This window comes from Staurois parvus, unplaced genomic scaffold (assembly GCF_062004578.1).
Source record: "Staurois parvus isolate SC_StPar_1 unplaced genomic scaffold, SC_StPar_1.0 ptg000068l, whole genome shotgun sequence".
Lineage (NCBI taxonomy): Eukaryota > Metazoa > Chordata > Amphibia > Anura > Ranidae > Staurois > Staurois parvus.
In genome coordinates this window covers 90,870-114,214 of record NW_028317864.1, presented here as the reverse complement: position 1 = coordinate 114,214, position 23,345 = coordinate 90,870, and the positions used below count along the sequence as shown (strand labels likewise).

At 41.7% G+C, this 23,345-nt stretch overlaps 1 protein-coding gene across 9 annotated transcripts in view; it reads left to right on the top strand.

Moving 5' to 3' along the window:
• GOLGA2 (golgin A2) overlaps positions 1-23,345 on the top strand; it is a 120,520-nt gene that overhangs the window by 22,890 nt on the left and 74,285 nt on the right. For 3 of the 9 annotated variants that reach the window (XM_089668977.1, XM_089668978.1, XM_089668975.1), the window contains exons 2-4: positions 3,562-3,678; positions 17,093-17,173; positions 23,127-23,234. In XM_089668977.1, the coding sequence (XP_089525103.1) occupies positions 3,562-3,678; positions 17,093-17,173; positions 23,127-23,234 (306 nt within the window). The remainder of the gene's footprint in view (positions 1-3,561; positions 3,679-17,092; positions 17,174-23,126; positions 23,235-23,345) is intronic. The other 6 variants (XM_089668980.1, XM_089668979.1, XM_089668982.1 and 3 more) reach the window with 3 other exon arrangements.

Genomic DNA, 23,345 nt, shown 5'->3' with positions numbered 1-23,345 from the left:
GAAGTGTCCCAGAAGACTGCAGAGGGAAGAAGGGGGGCCACAGTTGACTGAGCTGGAAGGAGGAGTGGGTACCTGTCAAAACCAGGTTACCCCCCCCCCCCACCCCCCCAAAAAAAGTGTCATGTGGCAGTGGAGGGTGCAAATAAGCACAGTTTCCCCTTCTGGGTGGAGCTCCGCTGTAATGTGAAACTCATGTTTGCTTTTTTTTTTTTTTTCTTGCACAAGTGCTCAATTCTGGGTCAAACTTGAGATTAGCAGTGTACAGGAGATCAGCAGGGCATAGTGCAGGAGATCCAGGAGGGAACAGTATAGGGGAGCCAGGAGAGCACAGTATAGGGGGGCCAGTAGAGCAAAGTACAAGGGGAAATGGTGCTGGAGGGCACAATACCCACCCACCCTCGTCCCTCCCGTGTGATATCACACATAGGCAACTGGGGCAGACAGAAGTAGAGGGCTGGCTGGAATTGGCACAGGACAGTGATGCAAATTGTTTCCCTCTGCGAATCTGCAGCTTCACTGCCAGCTATGTGGAGATGCGGAAGGGCTCTGAAGAAGAGGCAAATCCTCGAAACGCGTCAGCCTATTGGATGTTTACACTCCCTATTGCGGACTGTTACTCAGCGTGGTGTTGACCCAGCTGTTTGTTTATGACGTGCCTTGACTTTATTGTCGTTTTATACACGTACGTGAAACCATCATGTGGTATTGTAAAAGATTTGAGGAAGTGCATAAACATCTTACAGATTCCTTATTAAAACTTTGCACTGCGTGGAAAAAAGTGATCACTTTGTGCTTCAGCACCAGCCCATAAGTATCTGAGCTGTTCTCTGTGGCAAGTTTGGCTTGGCAGATATCCTGTAATTGGCCAATCAGTGATCACATGATTGGGACCTCGCACAGAGGTCCCGTCCGATCGGCGTTCCACTGTGTCCGGAGGACACAGCGGGCACCGGATTGCACTCCCAGGGAGCGCGCACAAGCAGGGAGCGGGGAGGCCATTTATAAACGGCCAGCCTTCCCTGCACTGCCACCGTCCGGCCGTTTTATATACAATGGCTGGACTGGAGGTAGTTAAGGTTTTCATTTTTTTTCTGGGAAAAAACAAACATTGCTTTGGAAAAAAAGGGGGAAAATGTTTTTTTTTTTTTAAGATTTTTCCAATTTTTTCCAGGCCTTCCCATTTCTAGTCACAGCACACACCATTTCATAACACCAGCATTGTAATAGCAATGCAAACCATAGGAAATGTGTCTGATTCTTCACAAAGTAAGTTTTCAAAACTTCAAGAATGTTCAGATTGGTAAGAGCAGACTAGAAATAATTGAAATCCATGATTTGATTTTGTATTTTGACCATAGATACTTTGCTCCTATCATCCTGCAGAGAAGGAAATCCTCAGCCTGACCGAATTGAGCTCAAACTTTAACTTTGAGGAGACAATGATCTGTTGAGACAATGATCTCATTCAGGTGAACAACTTCACTGTAATTTCTTACATTTCAATGTCTTGAAGACGTTGATGGTGGCCTTACCATGCACTTTCTCAAACTGACTATTACCACCTGAGCAGTCTTGGTGTTAACCACTTAAGCTCCGGAAGAGTTTACCCCCTTCATAACCAGGACATTTTTTGCTATTCCTCACTACACTACTTTAACTGGCAATTTTGTGGTCATGCAAATGACCCAAATGAAAATTTTACCATTTTTTTCACTTTCGTTTGGTGGTATTTGATCACCACTTGTGTTTTAATTTTTTTTATAGTATGGACATCTGGCGGTGGCCATTTTACTTTTCCCAGATGTGAGTGCTGTTATTACATGCTACAAAGCGCCCACACCAGTCACTTTAATATTTTCTCTTCAGCACTGCTTTTTTGTATTTATATTTATTTAGAGGGTAAGAGGTTTCACCTTTATGCAAGCAGCTAGACAACCAAGCGCTCACTTGTTACCTTTTTATGTATACTATGACATTAGAATTGAATCTCCTGCTGCAGGGGGTTCAGGAAGTTCTACCTTAGGATCTGTGTAGACTAAAACTGTTCAGTCTCATGGGAAGCTGTCAGTTTCCTCCATTCACATTAAACAGTCTGGATGGAGGTGTGGTGATGACTGCAGGGGTGACTCTGCACTGGTAAATTGTATTAACACTCTTCTGTAGTTTTGTAGTACCTGGCATGTCTGTATGGTGTCTCGATACCCTATTTTGCTGACTTTTACTGGAAATATGTTTATGCAACTTTGTTTCTGTACCATGTTGACAGTCATGCTTTTATCTATATATGCATTATACAATAAATCTATACCTGTTAAAAAAACCCAAAAAAAAAACCTTAAAAACAGTCTGGATGGATGGAGGAATCTCCCCTGCAAGCTATTGTATTCTGACATGCCACACCGCTGGCTGTCAAAATAGCTGAGCCTATGACTGGATGCAGCTGCTGTTATGCCAGCAATTTTCTGCCTGGCTTCTTCCATTTTCAGACCAAGCGATGTTAAGCGGGAAGATGCTGAAAAGGGTGCCTACAGTTTGAATTTAATTTGGTTCTTGAAGCAACTTTGAAATTTGCTCTGTATGACCAGCTTAAAGCAGTATTAAACCCAAAACCAAAAATGTATTATATTGAAGCTTACTGGTCATTGGATGTAGTGGCTGCATTAATTTTCTTTTTTAGGTTTTTTTCCCTCTGTTTTCACCTGGTGATCTGGCCAGTAGCACAGCCTCTTGTGTAAGAATACCGCCACTCTGGATGAAGGAGCACAGAGAGCGCCTTTGATCAGCAGCATTGTCAGTTTGGGGGAGAGAGAGGAGTGTTAGATGTACTAGCAGATTTAGATACAATAACAAATTTGATGTCAAACTTCAGATAACACTTCAGTTAAACAAGCAGTTACTGCAACAGTTTTTTGGAATAAAGGTTTACATAAAAGATAGCTGATTATTGTACGCACCCTTTCAGTGTTAGATGCTTTGTCTCAACCCTCTAACTGCTACATCTGCAGGACAGCTTATGTTGAAAAGCACCAGAATTACTGGCAGGATCACCAGTTGACAATAAAGGAAAAAAGCCTAAGGGTCAATGCACACCAGCTTGAAAATACGCCAGTTCCCCTGGCAGAAAAAAAAAAGCTAATTTTGAGCATTTTTTGAACTTGCGTTTAGGCACATTTAACTTAATTTTTTTGTTTCGAAAACTGCTATCAAATGCAAAAAATAATTTTTTAGTTTTATTATGTCTTAAGACGCTGAGCTTAAAATATCTCCTAGATTGTAGGCTCGAAAGAGCAGGGCCCTCAATCCCCTCATGTTTTGCATTGTATTGGTATTGTTCTGTCACATGTTCTGTCCCCCTTTGTAATGTACAGCGCTGAGCGAACTATTGGTGCTTTATAAATACTGTATAATAATAATAATATGCCTCGAAACGTCCTAAAGTGAATGGACATATAGGATTACATTGAGCTGCTTCTACAGGCAAAATGTAAAACTCCTGAAGGAGCATAAACTCTCTATAGTTTGTTTTTAAATTGTGCTCTGATCACTCTAATCTTTTCCTAGTTAAAGGAATATCAGCAGAAGACTACTCCTCCAGCATCTACAGGCGGCAAGAAGAAGAAAAAGGGAAAAGATTCGAACAGCCATCCTGATACCCCAAATCGCCTCTCTCCAGATCCAGTAGGTTTCTTTTAATATCTACACATAGCTGCACCTTTTCTTTTATCTTTACCATTCAAAACATTCCCTTTTTGCTAATTAAAGGATAATTGTAGTTTTACACTCTTCACAACAATAGCTAATAAAAACCCTTCAGATGCAAACACGGTTTTCTGCTACCCCAGCTGGACAGTATCTTCCTAACCATGACCAGATTGTGAATTCAGCATGCTGTTCACTGCAATATGAACCTGGGCCTTTTTTTATAATCTGTCTTATTTATAGCTTTTTATAGTTTTATCTGACATTTTAATAGATGTCATGCATCAAAGATGTCATACTGAGAACTTTTAAAATGTTAAACATTTGCCTAAAGCTCCTCCTAATCAATTAGAACAGGCCTCAAAATTTCCACTCGCCTGCTCACATATGGCAAGTGTAAATAATGTGGAGGCGAGTGTGTCCCACAGGGCCGTCTTTACATTGGCGCTGGGAGCTGTCAAACTGCTGAAATCGCCGAGCAAAGTGAAAGCAAAGGGAAGGGGAGTGTCTGCTGTGCTCTCTGCCTCCCTCTAGAGTGCGGTGCCCGGCTTTGTGATGGGAGGTAATGTACTGCAACTTTATATGGCTGTACACGTGTATGTGTACATGTGTCTGTATGCGTGTGTAATCATATGGGTGGTTTGGACAGGTTCAGGATTGTGGTTTAATATGGGTGGTAGAGTATGTGGTATTTAAGGTGCTGCTGGGTTGGATAGAAGGTAGGATATGCTTGGTAGAGTTATGGTTTGGTGAGTGAGAGATTATGGGGGGTTATGGTTGTATGTGGTGCATGGTCCAAGTATGATGGAGTGTTTAGGGGGACTATGGGGACCCTGATGTAATGTGGGGGAGCTCAAGAGACACTAATGTACTGTGGGAGGACTCTGGGGACCCTTATGTAATGTAGGGGGACTCAGGGGACCCTGATGTAATGTAGGAGACTCCAAGGACCCTGATGTAATGTGGGGGGATTCCAAGGACCCTGATGTAATGCGGGGGGAACTCTGGGGACCCTAATGTAACAGGGGGGACATTTAACAGTGTCATTTCATGAGATAATTTTGGAGGCCATGATTAGGGGCAGGGTTGGGGTTGGGTGGGGCAACTGGTGGCTAGTAACTCTTAAGGCCTGGCTAGTTGCTCAGGACTTCACATTTTGAGCCCTGAATTACAAGTCACTGCATGCCGTCCTGGGTGTATCTCCCCGGTTACACTGCAGTAAGGTAACATCAGTGGATAAGTAAAAAGTAGTAGAGGCACTCAAGGGTCTTAAAGTAGAACTAAAGTTGAAAAATAAACAATTGTGAACAGGAGGCTCTTTAAAAAGCAGGCACTTTATTACATGCAATATCTCTTCTGCATTCAAATACACTTATCTGCTTGTTTGCAAACCCCTGTAGACTGTACAGTCATGCGCAGCTCAGTTTACATTCTGGCACCCGGGCTGTGTGTTTGGATGACTGCATTCCTGCTCATGCACTGGAGTGAAGCCATGCATGTAAGTTAATTACATAATTAGTTTGGCTGAAAAAAGACTAAAGTCCATCCAGTTCAACTATAAAAAAAAAAAAATAAACTATACCCACAGTTGATCCAGAGGAAGGCAAAAAATCCCAGCAAAGCAATATACAACTTGCTCCTTCTTGATCCCCCGAGAGGCAATCGGATATTCCCTGGATCAACTTTACCTATAAATGTTAGTATCCAGTTACAGTTGTGTTCAAAAGTTTGCATACCCTGGCAGAAATTGTGAAATTTTGGCATTGATATTGAAAATGACTGATCATGCCAAAAAATGCTCTTTTTTTGGATGATGATCATATGAAGCCATTTATTATCAAATAGTTGTTTGGCTCCTTTTTAAAATCATAATGATAACAGAAATCACCCAAATGGCAATGATCAAAAGTTTACATACCCTGGAATGTTTGGCCTTGGTACAGACACACAGACACAAGAGGTGACACACACGGGTTAAAATGCCAATTAGAGGTTAATGTCCCACATCTGTGGCTTTTTAAATTGCAATTAGTGTCAGTGTATAAACATTCAGTTTGTTAGCTCTTATGTGGAAGCACTGACTAGGTTAGATACTGAGCCTTGGGGATCAGAAAAGAACTGTCAAAAGTCCTGCGTAACAAGGTAATCGAACTTTATAAAGATAGAAAAGGACATAAAAAGATGTCTAAAGCCTTGAATATGCCAATCAGTACTGTTAAATAACTTAATAAGAAGTGGAAAGTTCGGGGATCTCTTGATACCAAGCCAAGGTCAAGTAGACCAAGAAAGATTTCAGCCATAACTGACAGAAGAATTGTCCGGGACTCAAAGAAAAACCCGCAGGCAACCTCAAAAGATATACAGGCTGCTCTGGAAAAAGATGGTGTGGTTGTTTTTAAGGAGTACAATACGGTTATACTTGAACAAAAATGAGCTGTTTGGTCGAGGTGCCAGAAAGAAGCTTTTACTGCACCAATGCCACAAAAGAGCCCGTTTACAATATGCCTGACAACACCTTGACATGTCTAACCGGGCCTTTTTGTGTCATTGATGCAGTAAAGGCTTCTTTCTGGCACCTCAACCATGCAGCTAATTTTTGTTCAAGTGTCATCATATTGTGCTCCTTCAAAACAACCACATTGTCTTTTTCCAGAGCAGTCTATTTCTTTTGAGGTTGCCTATGGGTTTTTATTTGAATCCCAAACAATTCTTCTGTCAGTTATGGCTGCAATCTTTCTTGGTCTACCTGACCTTGGTTTTTTATCAAGAGATCCTTGAACTTTCCACTTCTTAACAAGTGATTTAACAGTACTGATTGGCATATTCAAGGCTTTGGACATCTTTTTATGTCCTTTTCCATCTTTTTAAAGTTCCATTACCTTTTTCCGCAGGACTTTTAACAGTTCTTTTCTGATCCCCATGGCTCAGTATCTAGCCTAGTCAGTGCTTCCACGTAAGAGCTAACAAACTCATTTGACTATTTATACACTGACACTAATAGCAATTTAAAAAGCCACAGATGTGGGACATTAACCTCTAATTGGCATTTTAACACGTGTGTGTGTCTGTACCAAGGCCAAACATTCCAGGGGATGTAAACCTTTGATCATGGCCATTTGGGTGATTTCTGTTATGATTTAAAAAGGAGCCAAACAACTATTTGATAAGAAATTGCTTCATATGATCATCATCCTTCAATAAAAGAGCATTTTTTGGCATGATCAGTCATATTTTCAATATCAATACCAAAATTTCATAATTTCTGCCAGGGTATGTAAACTTTTGAGCACAACTGTATATTCTGTGTGTCTAACAATCCAGGCCTTTTTTAAAGCAATCTACTGAGATGGCCAGAACCAACTCTTGAGGGAGTCTATTCCACATATTCACAGCTCTCACTGTGAAGAAACCTTTCCGTATTTGGAGATTACATTTCTTTTCCTCCAGACGTTAAAAGTGCCCCCTTGTCCTCTGTGATGACCTCAGGGTGAATAGCTCTACACCGAGTTCACTATATGAACCACTGATGTATTTATATATGTTGATCAGATCCCCCCTTAATCTCCTCTTCTCAAGAGAGAATAAATTCAGTTCCTCTAATCTTTCCTCATAGCTGATCTCCTCCATGCCTCGTATCAGTTTGGTTGCCCTTCTCTGTACTTTCTCCAGTTCCCCAATGTTCTTTTTGTGATTTGATGCCCAAAACTGAACTGCATATTCCAGATGAGGTTTTTCTAATGATTTGTACAGGGGTAAAATTAGTGGTGCACCAAAATAAAAATTCTGGTGCCGAAACCAAAAATTCAGGATGCACTTGCCCTAAAACCAAAACCAACATGGACAGTTTTAAAAAAAATATATTTAATGCTAATGACAGACTGCAACACATATATAATTTTTGATGTTGCTCATAGCTTTACTTTAAAGGGGGCCCCTATTTTTGGTAAAAACCAACAAAGCTAAAAAGTCTTATGATCCATGCAGACCTCCTTCATGAGAAAAAAAAAACAGCTATGCTTCTGCTATTGACTTTTTACTGAAAAGTCAACTGGTAATAGGGAATGGTGACACATCTGTGGTACTAATGTAACTGGTCAGAATAAAACCTTTTTTCATTATTTTGTCTTGTTACTGTAAAATCCTTTAAGAGATGATGTGCTTTAATTTGTAGGCTTTGTTTGGTGTAGCTAGAAATACCGGTTTGCTAGATGTCCTGTTTAAGTCTCTGTTTCTGGAGATCACAGAGTAGGATGTGACACATGTTGGTAGAGAAAAGCCCACTTATTTTCTCATGAGACTTTGTCACTAGTGCCTGCAGGTTATAGATCCAGAGGGAGACCATTTCCGAGGGCTTCTGAAGTCACTGAGGATATCTTACCATTCACAGTCTTTTCTATTGATCTTCAGGTCCTTTTCTGCTTCTTGATTGGAAGGTTTCTGCAACATTGTCCAGCATCCAACACATGGGAATGATAAAAGAACAGACTGAACAGGTTTTCTGACTAGCTTATACAGTGAAGGAAATGCTGATTTTTGAATGTTTGCCCACTCACAAAGAAATGATCAGTCTAATAATCGAATGGTAGGTGTATTGTAACACTGAGAAAGAAATGCATGTCTAACAAACTATGCACTGATTTGCATGTTCATGAGGGAAATAAGTATTTGATCCCCTATCATTCAGCAGGATTTCTGGCTACCAGGTATCTTACAGGTAACAAGCTGAGATTAGAAGCAGTCTCTTAAAGGCAGTGCTGCCTTTAAGGGAGATCTTGTCGAGGATCTCCAGCCAGCTGGGACCAGTCACCAAGAAAACAATTGGTAACACACCACGCCGGCAAGGATTGAAATCCTGCAGTGTCCGCAAGGTCCCTCTGCTCAAGAAAGCACATGTCCAGGCCCATCTGAAGTTTGCCACTGAACATCTGAATGATGCAGAGGACGACTGGTTGAAAGTGTTGTGGTCAGATGAGACCAAAATCAAGCTCTTTGACATCAACTCAACTCGCCGTGTTTGAAGGAAGAGGAATGCTGCCTATGACCCCAAGAACGCCATCCCAACTGTCAAAAATGGTGGTGGAAACATTCTGCTTTGGGGGTGTTTTTCTGCTAAGAGGACAGGACAACTGCACCGCATCAAAGGGACGATGAACGGGGCAATGTACCGTCAAATCTTGGGTAAGAACCTTCATCCCTCAGCCAGGGCATTGAAAATGGGTCGTGTATGGGTGTTCCAGCATGACAATGACCCAAAACACACGGCCAAGGCAACAAAGGAGTGGCTCAAGAAGAAGCACATGAAGGTCCTGGAGTGGCCTTGCCAGTCTCCAGACCTTAATCCGATTGAAAATCTGTGGAGGGAGCTGAAAGTTCGAGTTGCCAAACGTCAGCCACCAAACCTTAATGACTTGGAGAGGATCTGCCAAGAGGAGCGGGCCAAAATCCCTCCTGAGATGTGTGCAAACCTGGTGGCCAACTGCAGGGAAACGTCTGACCTCTGTGATTGCCAACAAGGGATTTGCCACCAAGTACTAAGTCATGTTTTGTGAAGGGGATCAATACTTATTTCCCTCTTGAACATGCAAATCAGTGAATCATTTGTCAGACATGCATTTCTTTTGATTTTTTTGTTGCTATTCTGTCTCCCAATGTTACAATACACCTACAATTCAATTTTTAGACTGATCATTTCTTTGTGAGTGGGCAAACATTCAAAATCAGCAGGGGATCAAACACTTATTTCCTTCACGGTAGAATCTGTTTTCTAGGTAGCATTAAAGTGTAACCAAATGCTAGAGACAAGACAGAGGAAGTGTGGTTTTACTGGGTGCAATTTTAGTATTCCACAGTCTATTTACAAAAATTATAGGATCATATGAATACAAACTTGACTTAGAACAGAGGTGATGTAAAGCACATAAATTACTAGAAGGCCAAAGCCCCAGGCAGGGTGACCATAGCAAACCTCAGGAAGTGTTAGGTAAGGGAGGGACCGGGGAGCGTTTTTTAAAAAAAAAAAAAAAAATGGGGTTGAGGAAGGAAGAAGTGGGAGATTGGGGGGCTCGAGCCATAAAGAGAGGAGGGGGGATATAAGATTTAATTACACTGCATCAGGTGTTTCCTGTCCCAGAGCATCTATCCAGGCCAACGAAAGCTTGTTGAATTGTCTCGGACTATTCCTACTCTCATAGGTCAACTTATAGAATGGCAGCCCAGCATTGATAGCCTTCCGCCAGGTAGACCCTGTCGGAGGCATGGGCAACTTCCTACGTAACAAGATCTCCCATCTCAGGTTGGTTAGAAATAGCTTGGTATGTCTACGCACCACCACATCTCCATCACACCCAGTAAGAAAAACAGAGGGTCAGGCCTCAAAGCTAAATCATGAATATTATTTAAGAGCGCCAACCACTGACTCCCAAAAGGGTAGGCTAGTAGGACAAGACCACACCATATGTAGAAAGGTGCCAGTAGAGGTACCACAACACATACATTGGGAGCTTGTGTTAGGGTAGATAGCAGCCAAACGTTGAGGGGTGTATAAGGCCCCAAGAAGCACTTTTAGTTTGCTTTTTAATAAGGGTCTTTCACTGTGTGGATCCTTTAGATAGCTCCTCCTTGGAATTTCCTGATCTTCCTTGTGGATACTTTTCCATCTTCAATCTCCATTACTTGATCCACTAGTGCCCCAAACAGAAGAAGCAAACATAAACTTTGCAGATCAATATCTTTGTGAATGTAAACTATTCTTTTAATAAAGTGCACAGCATTCATCTTTGGCATATAACATCGCTACTGCTTTTGTCTGTCATCACAATTCGGACTACATCCCCCTCCCCCATGCAGTGTGGATGTGCTCGCTTTGCATAGGTTAACTACATGTTTTTTTTCTAGGGGTGAGCATAGAGCTTACACTTACCCGATTTTTAGAAAAATGATGCTCTCATGTCCAGCGGTGAACTGTTCCTGCTGTCCACATGTTCAGAGCCTGCCTATGGGCGTGATGACATCAGAAACAGTCCACTGCACAAGACGCTAGACTGTGGAGGGCAACAGGATCAGCGAATTAGGTGAGTATATCTTGGCTCTTCAATCCCCTAGACTAGGAGTCTCCAAACTTTCTAATCAAAGGGACAGTTTATTGTTGTTCAAACTTTAAGGGGGCCGGACTATGCCCAGTGGGAGTCAATAATGCACCATGTTTTGTATCAGTGGGAGGAATAGTGCCCCCTCATTGGTGTCATTGGGAAGAATAGTGCCCAATTGTTGGTGTCAGTGGCAGAAAAAATGCCTCAAGGGCTGGATAAAGGTATGGAAAGGGCTGCAGTTTGGAGGCCACTGCCCTAAACAAAACTGAACAGTTGACCCATGCAGTGCGGGTAAAACGTTTGCATTATAATACACCCCTTTTTCCATTGAACCACCCCTTGTGTTTACATCATCTTAAAGCAGGGGTAGGCAGGTGGCACGTGACCGCATCAATGACGGCACACAAGTGGAGTCCTGGGAGACCTTCCTCCCAAACAATAAAGCTGGCCAGCAGCTCCATTCAGAAGAATTAGTGTGGCTGGTGCCCACCTCCCTCTATTCCCACTGGTGTATGTTCCTGCACTGCTCTCTCCACAGTGAAGCTGTGTTAAATCGGATTCCCCAGGCTACTTGTTATCCCTTTTGAAAGGGTAATTATATTCAGTATTTTTCCTCCTCTGTGGTACAGCACTTTTTTTTTAGCCTGAGCTGGCTCATGGCAAGGCTTTTACTATCGGTGTAACAAAAGTAGTAGTAGTTGCCATGAGCCAACTACCGAAGTAGGTAATAAACACCCAAGCAATGTAGCTTTATATGTAAAATCACATTTTTATTATTTACTTTGGGAGAAAAGGTAATATCCATGGATGGTGACTGACTTATACAATCACTGAATACACATTAAAAACAATGAAAGACAAGCAATCCGGATTGCAACATTGAATATTTCTAGTGGTATACACTTTGACTGGTTGAGATATACAGCATAGTAGCAAAGATAGCCAAAATTCAGCTGTTTATCACAAGGCTTTATGTTGTACACATATATATCCTGCATTTACAGTGATAGCAGTAAGACAAAAAATAGCCACGTATATAGCTAAATATGCATAATCATGATCATTGGCTGTGTGAGAACAGCAAAAAAATGCAAATTGAAAAAATGAGTATGTCCGTTTGTAGAGTGCAAGAAGGAGTTCTCATGGAATTATAGTGTTGAAAGATTCATACTGTCCCATGTTCCTTTATAGCTTGAATACTGTGTGGTTTAAGCCTCCATATATTGTGAAAATATGTAGATATCTTTATCCCTTCTAGATATTCCTCCAGCCAAACATCATGGCAAATGTAGTATGAAGCTGAGAATAAATTACAAAACTTCAGATGAGGTGTGCAGTAACACTTAATGATGTTTTAACAATGCACCCCACTGACCACCGAAATACTGGCTAATGACCTAGCCGTTTCCCGGGAAATAGATTCTCAGCCCGTTGAGACTTGATTGTCATGTTGTAGATATAGAGTGGATTTATTCACACAGTTCCCGTTAGGGTAATGATCAAACCTCATATCACGAGTATTCCTTGTGCAGAGTTCCCGCCAGATCATGAGGCATATCGCATGGCACAATAACATGGCCGCTCTGACCAGTCCATGGTGTTGTCCACGTGGGACGTTGCTTCTGGGTATGATGACGTCAGTACGTTACATTGACGTGTTTCGTCCGCCAATCAGTGCAGACTTCTTCAGAAGAAGCAGTGCAGGAATGGAGGTGATCTGAACTGTGAAAGTGCAAGATATGGGGTGAGCTGAAATGTGAAGGTGCAGTAATTGGAATATGAGCTGTAAGGGTGCAGGAATTGAAGATGATCAGAGGTGTAAAGGTGCAGGTATTTGGGTGATCTGATGTGGGAAATTGCAGGAATCGGGACTAATCTGAAACCTGGAGAAACAAGAGTTGGGGCTGCTCTAGGTTGTAAAAGGTTTTGGGGTGATATGTGTGAAGGTGCAGGAATTTGGGCTGATCTGAGGCTTGGAGGTGCAGGAATTTGGGCTGATCTGAGGCTTGGAGGTGCAGGAATTTGGGCTGTTCTGAGGCTTGGAGGTGCAGGAATTTGGGCTGTTCTGAGGCTTGGAGGTGCAGGAATTTGGGCTGTTCTGAGGCTTGGAGGTGCAGGAATTTGGGCTGATCTGATGAGGCTTGGAGGTGCAGGAATTGGGGTGATATGAGCTCTTAGTTTGCAGGAATTGAAGATGATCAGAAGTGTAAAGATACACATATATTTGCGTGATCTGAGGTGTGAAAATGCTGGAATCGGGGTCTGAAGGAACGGGAATTGGGGCTGACCTGAGGTGTGAAGGGGCAGAAATTGGGGCTGACCTTAGGTGCAGAAATTGGGACTGTGATGGAACGCCTGTCTCCCCAATTGGGTGATTTTGTCAGAGAACTGCTTCCTTGTAACTGGGACACAGGAACAAGGTATTCTAGCCGGGTATTGAACCCAAGACTAGATGAAACTAGCTTAGATGCCAAACAGGAACTCTTTACTCAACAGAAAACACAAGTTTTTATACAATCCAGAAATAGGGCCCATACCCTCATGAACAATAAAACAAATATTACACTTTGGGATAAACATCTCTCACTGGTTAAAGCAGAGTTCCAGCTGAAAAAAAACCAAAACCTGTAGCTGCTGACTTTTAAAATACAGCCACTAATCTGTCCCTCGGTCCAACGGTGTCCTCACCACCACTGGTTTCACCGGCCGTCTTCTCTCCCCAGTGCCTGCATCTTTTGTGTGGGCACCCGGCTGCGACAGCTTGCAGCTTCACAGCTGGGTGACCACTGCGCATGCGCGAGAAGCGATGCGCTTTGTGAATGGCCCCGTAGTCTAATGGGACCTGTTGTGTGTCCCAGAAGACTACGGGGAGGGAGGACAACTTCTGCTTGCGATTGCAGCAATACCTGTCAAATTCTGGTACCCGCTCTCCAAAGGTGCTAATCCTTAATGGGGAGCAGGGGACAAAGCATTAAAGCTGAATTCCCCTTTTGGGTGGAGCTCCGCTTTAAATAAGAGCTTGATCACATTATCCTAAACAGTGTAAACAGTACAGCTAACAGTGATCTAATCAACAGCCAGGCACCCAGCAGTGCTTTGATAAATTAGGGAGCCCACCACAGACAGCCCAGCAACAAACCTACCCCTGAATACACAAAGTCCACTACACATGCTGTCTTTCAGGTGTTTGCTTTCATTTGTATAATCTGTAGACAAAACTCATACAATATTCCAACAGTCTGAACAGTGGAATTCATTTATCTTGATAGATTTCTTGAGGGAGATTGATACATATTTCTGTCCCAAATAGAGGAGCTTTTCCAACCCAGTTCTCATGAGGACCACCATATTTCTTCTGACCATTAACCTGTACAAGAATAATATTACATCTTTCCATCCACTCCAGAAGGGAAGATTTATTGTCTTTATGCAGATAATCCAAGCCTCACTCTCAGCATTCATCACGTTCTTATCCATCATTCGAGAATGATCTGCTCTCTCCATGGGCCATAACCAGTGGGCAGTAGGCTAGCCCCTATTCCCCTCCAAAAGCCCCTGTCCCAGTTGGATCTGTCACAGGGACTGACCTCAGGTGTGAAGGTGCAGGAATTGGGACTGACCTGAGGCTTGGAGGTGCAGGAATTGGGGCTGATCTGAGACCTGAAGCCACAAGAATTTTCGCTGGGGACTGGGGTGTGAAGTTCCAGTAATTGGGGTGAGCTGAGGTGTGAAGGTACAGAAATTGGGGCTGATCTGAGGCCTGGAGATGCAAGAATTGGCACTGATCTGAGGTGTGAAGGTACAGGATTTGGGGCCAATCTGGTTTGTGAAAGTACAGGAATTTGGGTGATCTATGGTGTAAAACTACAGACATTGGAGTGATCTGACAGGTGAAGGTGCAGGCATTGGTCTGAGCTAAGATGTGAAGGTGTAGGAATTGGGGTGATCTGAGCCATGAAGGTGTAGGAATTGGGGTGATCTGAGCCATGTAGGTGTAGGAATTGGGGTGATCTGAGCCATGAAGGTGTAGGAATTGGAGCTGATCTGAGGTGTGAAAGTGCAGGAATTGGAGCTAATCTGAGGCCTGAGGAAGCCGGGTACCCACTGCACATGCACGAGTAGCGATGCGCTTCATAAATGGTCTTGTCTTCTGGGACCTGTCACGTGTCCCAATAGACTACAAGGAGGGAGGGAGGACACGTTCTTGCTTCTGGTCGCCTAGGCGTACCTGTGAAATTTGGGTACCCACTCCTCCCCCGCCCCCCAAAGGTGCCAATCCTTAATGGGGAGCAGTCCTTAAAGAGGAACTTCCCCTTTTGGGTGGAGCTCCATTTATAAGGTGCAGGAATTGGGGTGATCTGAGGTGTGAAGGAATTAGGGCTGATTTAGGGTCCGAAGGTGCAGAGATTGGGTTTGATCTGAGAGACCTTTATTAGGGTGACCACGATCACCTCACACTTCATTTCCAACTGTATATTTAGCGGAAGTCCTCGGTTGACATATTCATTTCAACCTTACCATACTTACCTCACAGCACATATGTTCTGGAAAAGGGGTAAGCTAACATTTACCATCCTTGAAAGCTTATTGTTTTCTTACTATTATTCAAATAGTTTACAGCATTTACTGTATAAAAATTCCTTTTTCGTTATTGAGTGTGTAAAGTTGACATTTTTTATATAACTGGCATTCTCAATTTCTTTGAAAACATTTTTCGGCACATCATGCTCAAAAGGTTGCCTACCCCTGTCTTAAAGGGTAAGGAAAACAAAACCATCATTACATATTGATGTGACTGTTACAAATACCAAAGCGATCTTTTACATAATGCTATGCTTCCCCTAACTATTGGCTATTAACTATTATTAATTGATATCTGCATCTAGTGTTCATATTGATGTCTACATCTAGTGTTCATATTGATATCTGCATCTAGTGTTCATATTGATATCTGCATCTAGTGTTCATATTGATATCTGCATCTAGTGTTCATATTGATATCTACATCTAGTGTTCATATTGATATCTACATCTAGTGTTCATATTGATATCTACATCTAGTGTTCATATTGATATCTACATCTAGTGTTCATATTGATATCTACAGCTAGTGTTCATATTGATATCTACAGCTAGTGTTCATATTGATATCTACATCTAGTGTTCATATTGATATCTACATCTAGTGGTCATATTGGTATCTGCATCTAGTGTTCATATTGATATCTGCATCTAGTGTTCATATTGATATCTACATCTAGTGTTCATATTGATATCTACATCTAGTGTTCATATTGATATCTACATCTAGTGTTCATATTGATATCTGCATCTAGTGTTCATATTGATATCTGCATCTAGTGTTCATATTGATATCTACAGCTAGTGTTCATATTGATATCTACAGCTAGTGTTCATATTGATATCTACATCTAGTGTTCATATTGATATCTACATCTAGTGGTCATATTGGTATCTGCATCTAGTGTTCATATTGATATCTGCATCTAGTGTTCATATTGATATCTACATCTAGTGTTCATATTGATATCTACATCTAGTGTTCATATTGATATCTACATCTAGTGTTCATATTGATATCTGCATCTAGTGTTCATATTGATATCTACATCTAGTGTTCATATTGATATCTACATCTAGTGTTCATATTGGTATCTGCATCTAGTGTTCATATTGATGTCTACATCTAGTATTCATATTGATATCTACAGCTAGTGTTCATATTGATATCTGCATCTAGTGTTCATATTGGTATCTGCATCTAGTGTTCATATTGGTATCTACATCTAGTGTTCATATTGATATCTACATCTAGTGTTCATATTGATATCTACATCTAGTGTTCATATTGATATCTGCATCTAGTGTTCATATTGGTATCTGCATCTAGTGTTCATAGTGTTGTTTGTGTTGATTGTCAGTGCAGCTATAGGTTTTCCTATATTATCCTTTTATTGGCATTCAGCAGACCGTTTTGACTCCTGCCAAGTGCTCTTCAAACATTTGGTGTAAAAGCTACATTTACTAAGCTGAATGCAGTGGGCAGACATCAAAACTTGTTTTCAGTATTTTCTGTAATGTATTGCTCAGTAGATAAAAGGAAGGCAGCTCTGCCTTGGTGACTGCTGTGTACTTGTTCCTGTTCAGAACTGTGCCTTGGTGCTCCCAGAGAAGACAGTACCTTGAAATGTTATGGATTGCTGGATTTTTTAAATAAATAGGTTTCTCCTTTCTGCTTATTGTCTATCTTTCCCTTCTTTCTCTGTTTTCTTTGCTGTGTTCAGATTGAGGCGATTTTGAAGGGGCTGGTGTCAGATCTTCATAGAACCAATGGGGTATCCATCCCCGCACTGGCCGATATGAAGGTGAGGTTTTATTTGGGGTTCGGTTTTTCTGCTTTTAGTAGCTTTGCCTGTGCTTTTCTGCTCTGCTTTGTTCATGTTTTTAACTTTGCTGGCTGTGTTTATGTACTTTGTTTTTTGTTTTCATTTTACACTTTTCATTTGCATTGGGGGACTGTTTACCAACAATTGACAGTTTACAAGCTGTTACTGAAGTGCTTAGGTCAAACTTTATCTGAGCCTTTACACAGAAGAAATTCATGTATATGGTGTGTTCACCTTCTGACTCCTTTATATTATTGTCTATACAGTCCTGAGATTTACACAGTTCTGCCACACAAGTACAGTCCTGTCTGGCAGGAGACCTGATTTTTCTTTGCAGAAGTTAAGTAACACTTACAGGTCTTGTCTCTCCCCCAACCTGTGACTGGACAGTAGAAGAGAAGCAGGAGACTGATGACCTTATCCCCTTTCAGTGTTCCTTTTGCTGCCTAGCCAAAGTGAAATTAAAGTGGAGCTCCCTTGGGGCGCCCCACATCACCAGAACTGGTGTCTCCATTGGAAGGTTTCACCTCTATTTCTGTTCTGGGGACAACCCAAGTTTCGGATTTTCTTTTACTTTCAATGATAATACTAAACAGGACATATAGAGAGAGAGAGTGAATCTCCCTAATGAGGGCACATTCAGCAATAAAAGCCTAATAGGTGTTCTAATCCCTCTCCACTCTGTCCAAAACGCACCAAAAAATGTTGCCTTTAGTATCACTTTAAGGACTGGTTTGTAATTCAGATTAAGCATCCTTTATTTCAGTTCTGTCTGGCTTGTTAGCTTTGTGTTCAATGTAAGATACCTAGGTTTGTAGAGCGAGTGAATTTGGGAACAAGACGACTGTGTACATACCCTGACCACTTACACTATGGGCAGCCAAAACTGCAGTGTGACTGAATAGGATTATTGGATTCTCCTGCTGTCTGTACGCGGCATGGATGCCAGCAAGGCGGATTTTATCTGTCACTGGTTGTCCATGACTGATCCTGCCATTTGCTGGTTCGCGCCTCTGAAATAGCCCTGGCAGGATATAAGGCTTGTTTCAAATCAAGCATATCAGTGTCACTTCTGTTCAAACAGTTGTCACAAGCAGCAAGCTGACATTCCTGCAGTTCCTGTGCAGATAATAATGACCGTGTTGCTCTCTCAGCCTTGTGACTTTTTAGGTTCAGAAAAGAAGGGCTGCTATGTGGCTGGAGTTATTGTGATTTAAGCACAGGTAGGAGATAATGGTATCATGGCTGGTTGAAAGAAAAAAAACCTGAAAGTGTGTGACCAGCTTAGCTCTTCCTGAAAAGCAGTCAGGAAAACAGAAGGTAGTAACATGTTGATGGTGTCGGTTTCACAGGTGTCTGAGCTCCTTTCCTCTCATCCTATATGCCAACAACTCCCTAACTTGTCAAACAGGAACTTCTCACAGGTAGGCATGTGAGTCACTGCTGACACGTCACTCTCCTGCATGAGAAGGATGACTTTATTATGAAGAGTGCCTTCTGTTCCTAATTCGGTTATTGAACTAGAAATCTCAGCAAAGGCAAAACAAGCAAGAATACACCGATTTGCCTAAAAAAATACATCTTTCTAAATGTCTTTTGTAAATTATAAAGTGGGCTGTGTTCAGAGGCCTTGTTTGTTTGGGCAGTGCTTTACAAAATATTATTCATCTGTGACAAAGCTGAACTCAAGGTTAAAATCATAATCTCAGAATCCCTATAACATGCACACACCTATATATTCTGCCTCTTAGGGCTTGTTTACACTAGCAGCAAGGACTGCCGCACCTCTGAAAAGTGATCCACAGTAACATTGCTATTCAGAGGTGTTTGACAGGTAGTGAGGAAGGCTCTATCACCACCTCACCTCACTTTTTTTTTTTTTTTTTTTTTTTTTCTTCTCCTAACCCCCACATGCCACACTACCTCATCTCAGTTGCATGGGATTGCTGCCCAGCTCCGTTTTGTTGAATGGCTCATGTTCGGTGGGTAATAGTGCCCGCTGAATGCGTCACAACTCTACGCAGGTTATGTTAAGGCACACCATTCATTCCAGTAGTGCCAGTGCAGCACAATGAACCTACAAACAGTTATGTGCTCTTCTTTTCAATGCAGAGCACCATAACGCACAGTAGTGCATCGCAGGAGTGTTGCCTTAGTGTGTCGGTGTGCCAATCAAATAAATGGCACCACAAGGCCCTCGTGTGTGCATAGTCTATCTAAAACCAAAACTGTTTGCTAGGTGATCTACTTTAGCTCCGGAAGGTTTTACCCCCCTTCATAATAAGACCATTTTTTCCTATTTAGCACTGCGCTACTTTAACTGATGATTGTGCGGTCATGCCAAAACAATATAGCTTTCTTTTGGTGGTTTTTGATCACCACTGGATTTTTTATCTTTAGTGGTATAAATGAATAAAGACGGACAATTTTGAAGAAAAAAAAAACAAAAACATTTTTTACTTTTTGCTATAAAACACATAAAAATATATTTTTATGACAAAATATATTATGCTACATGTCTTTGGTTAAAAAAAAAATCCTAATAAGTGTATATTGATTGGTTTGTGTGAATTTTATATGTGTATACCTCTGGAATGGATTAATTGGTTTTCAATACATTCCTATGGGAAACCGCGTTTCAGTTCACAATTTTTTTTCGCAATACGAAGCAAGTTTCCCCAGGATGCATTGCGCCAGGGAGGTTTATGGTGCCACCCCCGTGCATGCTGGAGTCTGTGGGTAGCATGTGGTGTTGATTGTAGAGTTGTTGGAGCGGTTTTTGCATCGAGTTTTGGAGCCATTCTGGAAATTTTTTAATCGTGTCCCTGGACAGTATTTATGCCTTTAAAGTGCACTTTATAAAGTTTTGAACAGTTAAGACTTTTTTTTTTTCTTTACTTTTTTTCTGACCTCTGGAATGGATTAGTTGGTTCTCAATGCATTCCTATGGGAAACCTTGTTTCGGTTTACAAATTTTTCGCAACACAAAATGTCCCGGAGAACGCATTAAATTTGTAAACCGAGGTACATATATATATATATATGTGTGTGTGTGTATATATATATATATATATATATATATATATATATACACACACACACACTTTTTTATTATTTATTCTTTTTTTTTTCTATACTACGAATGACAAGGTTAGCAACTTATGAGACTGCAATAGTGTGGCAGGCATTCTGACGCTGGGGAGGGGGGACTGACTAACTTCCACTGACATCACCAGTGGCATTAATACATTAATACATTGATGATACTATACTATACACTGTTCTAATGACACTGGCTGGGAAGGGGTTAACATCTAGGGCAATCAAGGGGTAAGTTGTGTGCCTAACTGTGTAGTGTGTCTATTATGTGCTGCTTCGCAGGGTTGAGAAACTTAGAGATCGTTCTCTCTGTACAGAGCCAGTGTTGATTGTCAACACGGGGCTCTGGATTGTGATTGGACACAGCAGATCCCAGCCATGAATCATTGACTGGGACTTGCTGATAGACTCCCACTGTGTACACTCACAATGGGTGTCGGCGGGAGGGCGTGCATATTTTTGCCCTAAAACCATGAAGCGGGCAGTGACATAACAGTACATTGCTGTTCCTGCATGGGCCACCCTTCTGCAGTACATTGTGGGTGGGCAGTCCAGGAGTGGTTAGCATTGAACTCTTGGCAAGCAGCTGCATACACAGTTGAAATACTGCTGCCCATTTTTGTGAGGCCTTCCCACCAGTTTTTGAAGGAACCACGTCCCCTCTGTAGATGTAGTTTATCAGTGGTGTATATACAGTCATGGCCGAAATTGTTGGCACCCTTGATATTTCTCCAGGAAATCATGTATTTCTCACGAAACGTATTGCATTAACACATGTTTTGCTATACACATGTTTATTCCCTTTGTGTGTATTGGGACAAAACAAAAAAAGGGAGGAAAGAAAGCAAATTCGACATAATGTCACACAAACCTCCAAAAATGGGCTGGACAAAAGTATTGGCACCCTTTCACAACTGCGGATAAATAAGAATGTTACAAGCATGTGATGCTCCTGTAAACTCACCTGGGGCAAGTAACAGGTGTGGGCAATATAGAAATCACACCTGAAAGCAGATAAAAAGGAGAGACGTTCACTTAACCTTTGCATTGTGTGTCTGTCTGTGCCACACTAAGCATGGACAACAGAAAGAGGAGACGAGAACTGTCTGAGGACCTGAGAACCAAAATTGTGGCAAAATATCAACAATCTCAAGGTTACAAGTCCATCTCCAGAGAACTAGATTTGCCTTTGTCCACAGTGCGCAACATTATCAAGAAGTTTGCAACCCATGGCACTGTAGCTAATCTCCCTGGTCGTGGACGGATGAGGAAAATTGATGAAAGATTGCAACGCAGAATAGTCCGGATGGTGGATAAGCAGCCCCAAACATGTTCCAAAGACATTCAAGCTGTCCTGCAGGCTCAGGGAGCATCAGTGTCAGCGCGAACTATCCGTCGACATTTAAATGAAATGAAACGCTATGGCAGGAGACCCAGGAGGACCCCACTGCTGACACAGAGACATAAAAAAGCAAGACTACAGTTTGCCAAAATGTACTTGAGTAAGCCAAAAGCCTTCTGGGAAAACGTCTTGTGGACAGATGAGACCAAGATAGAGCTTTTCGGTAAAGCACATCATTCTACTGTTTACCGAAAACGGAATGAGGCCTACAAAGAACAAAACACAGTACCTACGGTAAAATATGGTGGAGGTTCAATGATGTTTTGGGGTTGTTTTGCTGCCTCTGGCACTGGGTGCCTTGACTGTGTGCAAGGCATCATGAAATCTGAGGATTACCAAAGGATTTTGGGTCGCACTGTAGGGCCCAGTGTCAGAAAGCTGGGTTTGCGTCCAAGATCCTGGGTCTTCCAGCAGGACAATGACCCCAAACATACGTCAAAAAGCACTCAGAAATGGATGGCAAAGAAGCGCTGGAGAGTTCTGAAGTGGCCAGCAATGAGCCCAGATCTAAATCCCATTGAACACCTGTGGAGAGATCTTAAAATTGCTGTTGGGAAAAGGTGTCCTTCCAATAAGAGAGACCTGGAGCTGTTTGCAAAGGAAGAGTGGTCCAAAATTCCGGGTGAGAGGTGTCAGAAGCTTATTGATGGTTATAGGAAGCGACTGATTTCAGTTATGTTTTCCAAAGGGTGTGCAACCAAATATTAAGTTAAGGGTGCCAATACTTTTGTCCAGCCCATTTTTGGGGTTTTGTGTGACATTATGTCATATTTGCTTTTCTGCCTCTGTTTTATATTTGTTCCAATACATACAAAGGGAATAAACGTGTATAGCAAAACATGTGTTAATGCAATACCTTTTTTGTGTGAAATACTTGATTTTCAGGAAAAATATCAAGGGTGCCAACAATTTCGGCCATGACTGTATATATTTTTTTTTTCCAATTTTTTTTTTTTCCTTTTATTTGCAAAATGGGCATTTTTAGAACAGGAATAATTGCATTGCCAAAGCCTCTCTAACTGAGATAGGGATGTTTACTTGTGTATGCATGTATGTCTGACTGTAAAGATATTACATTGTAAGCTCCACTGGGGCAGGGACTAAGCAGATTGATTCTGTAAACTCTGCAAAGAAATGCAAATTGATTTAGCGCTGTATAAATGTAAAAAAAATTGATAATGTTAATGCAGCTTTTAAGCATTTTTTAGGATAATGAATTTTCAAGGTAATGGCTAGTGTATTTATTTGGTTTGCCCCTAGTCTTGTCCTTTGTATATTTGTTTATATTCTCGTTTTTGCTTCCAGTTCTGTTGACTATTCATCCTGTTTGTCTGCACGTTCTCATGGTTTGTTGTCTTCTAATTCAAAAATGTCAGGTCCTTGTGTAAAGAGATCATCTATACCACTAATCCATGTTGTGTACCCTGACAGGTGATCTTGGAGCAAGATGTTGCTCAAGACGTTGAAATCCTAACAGAGGATGTCTACGATAACTCTAAAACCCCAACCGAAATGCAATTTGATAACCCACTGTCTGAGGTGTGCAGCGACCACACACTGCACTGTCTGAGTAGTGCTGATTTTAGTAGCAACTTTTCTAAAATCTCTCTCTCCCCAACTCTATGATCTTAGTTCCCTAAGCATTAAATC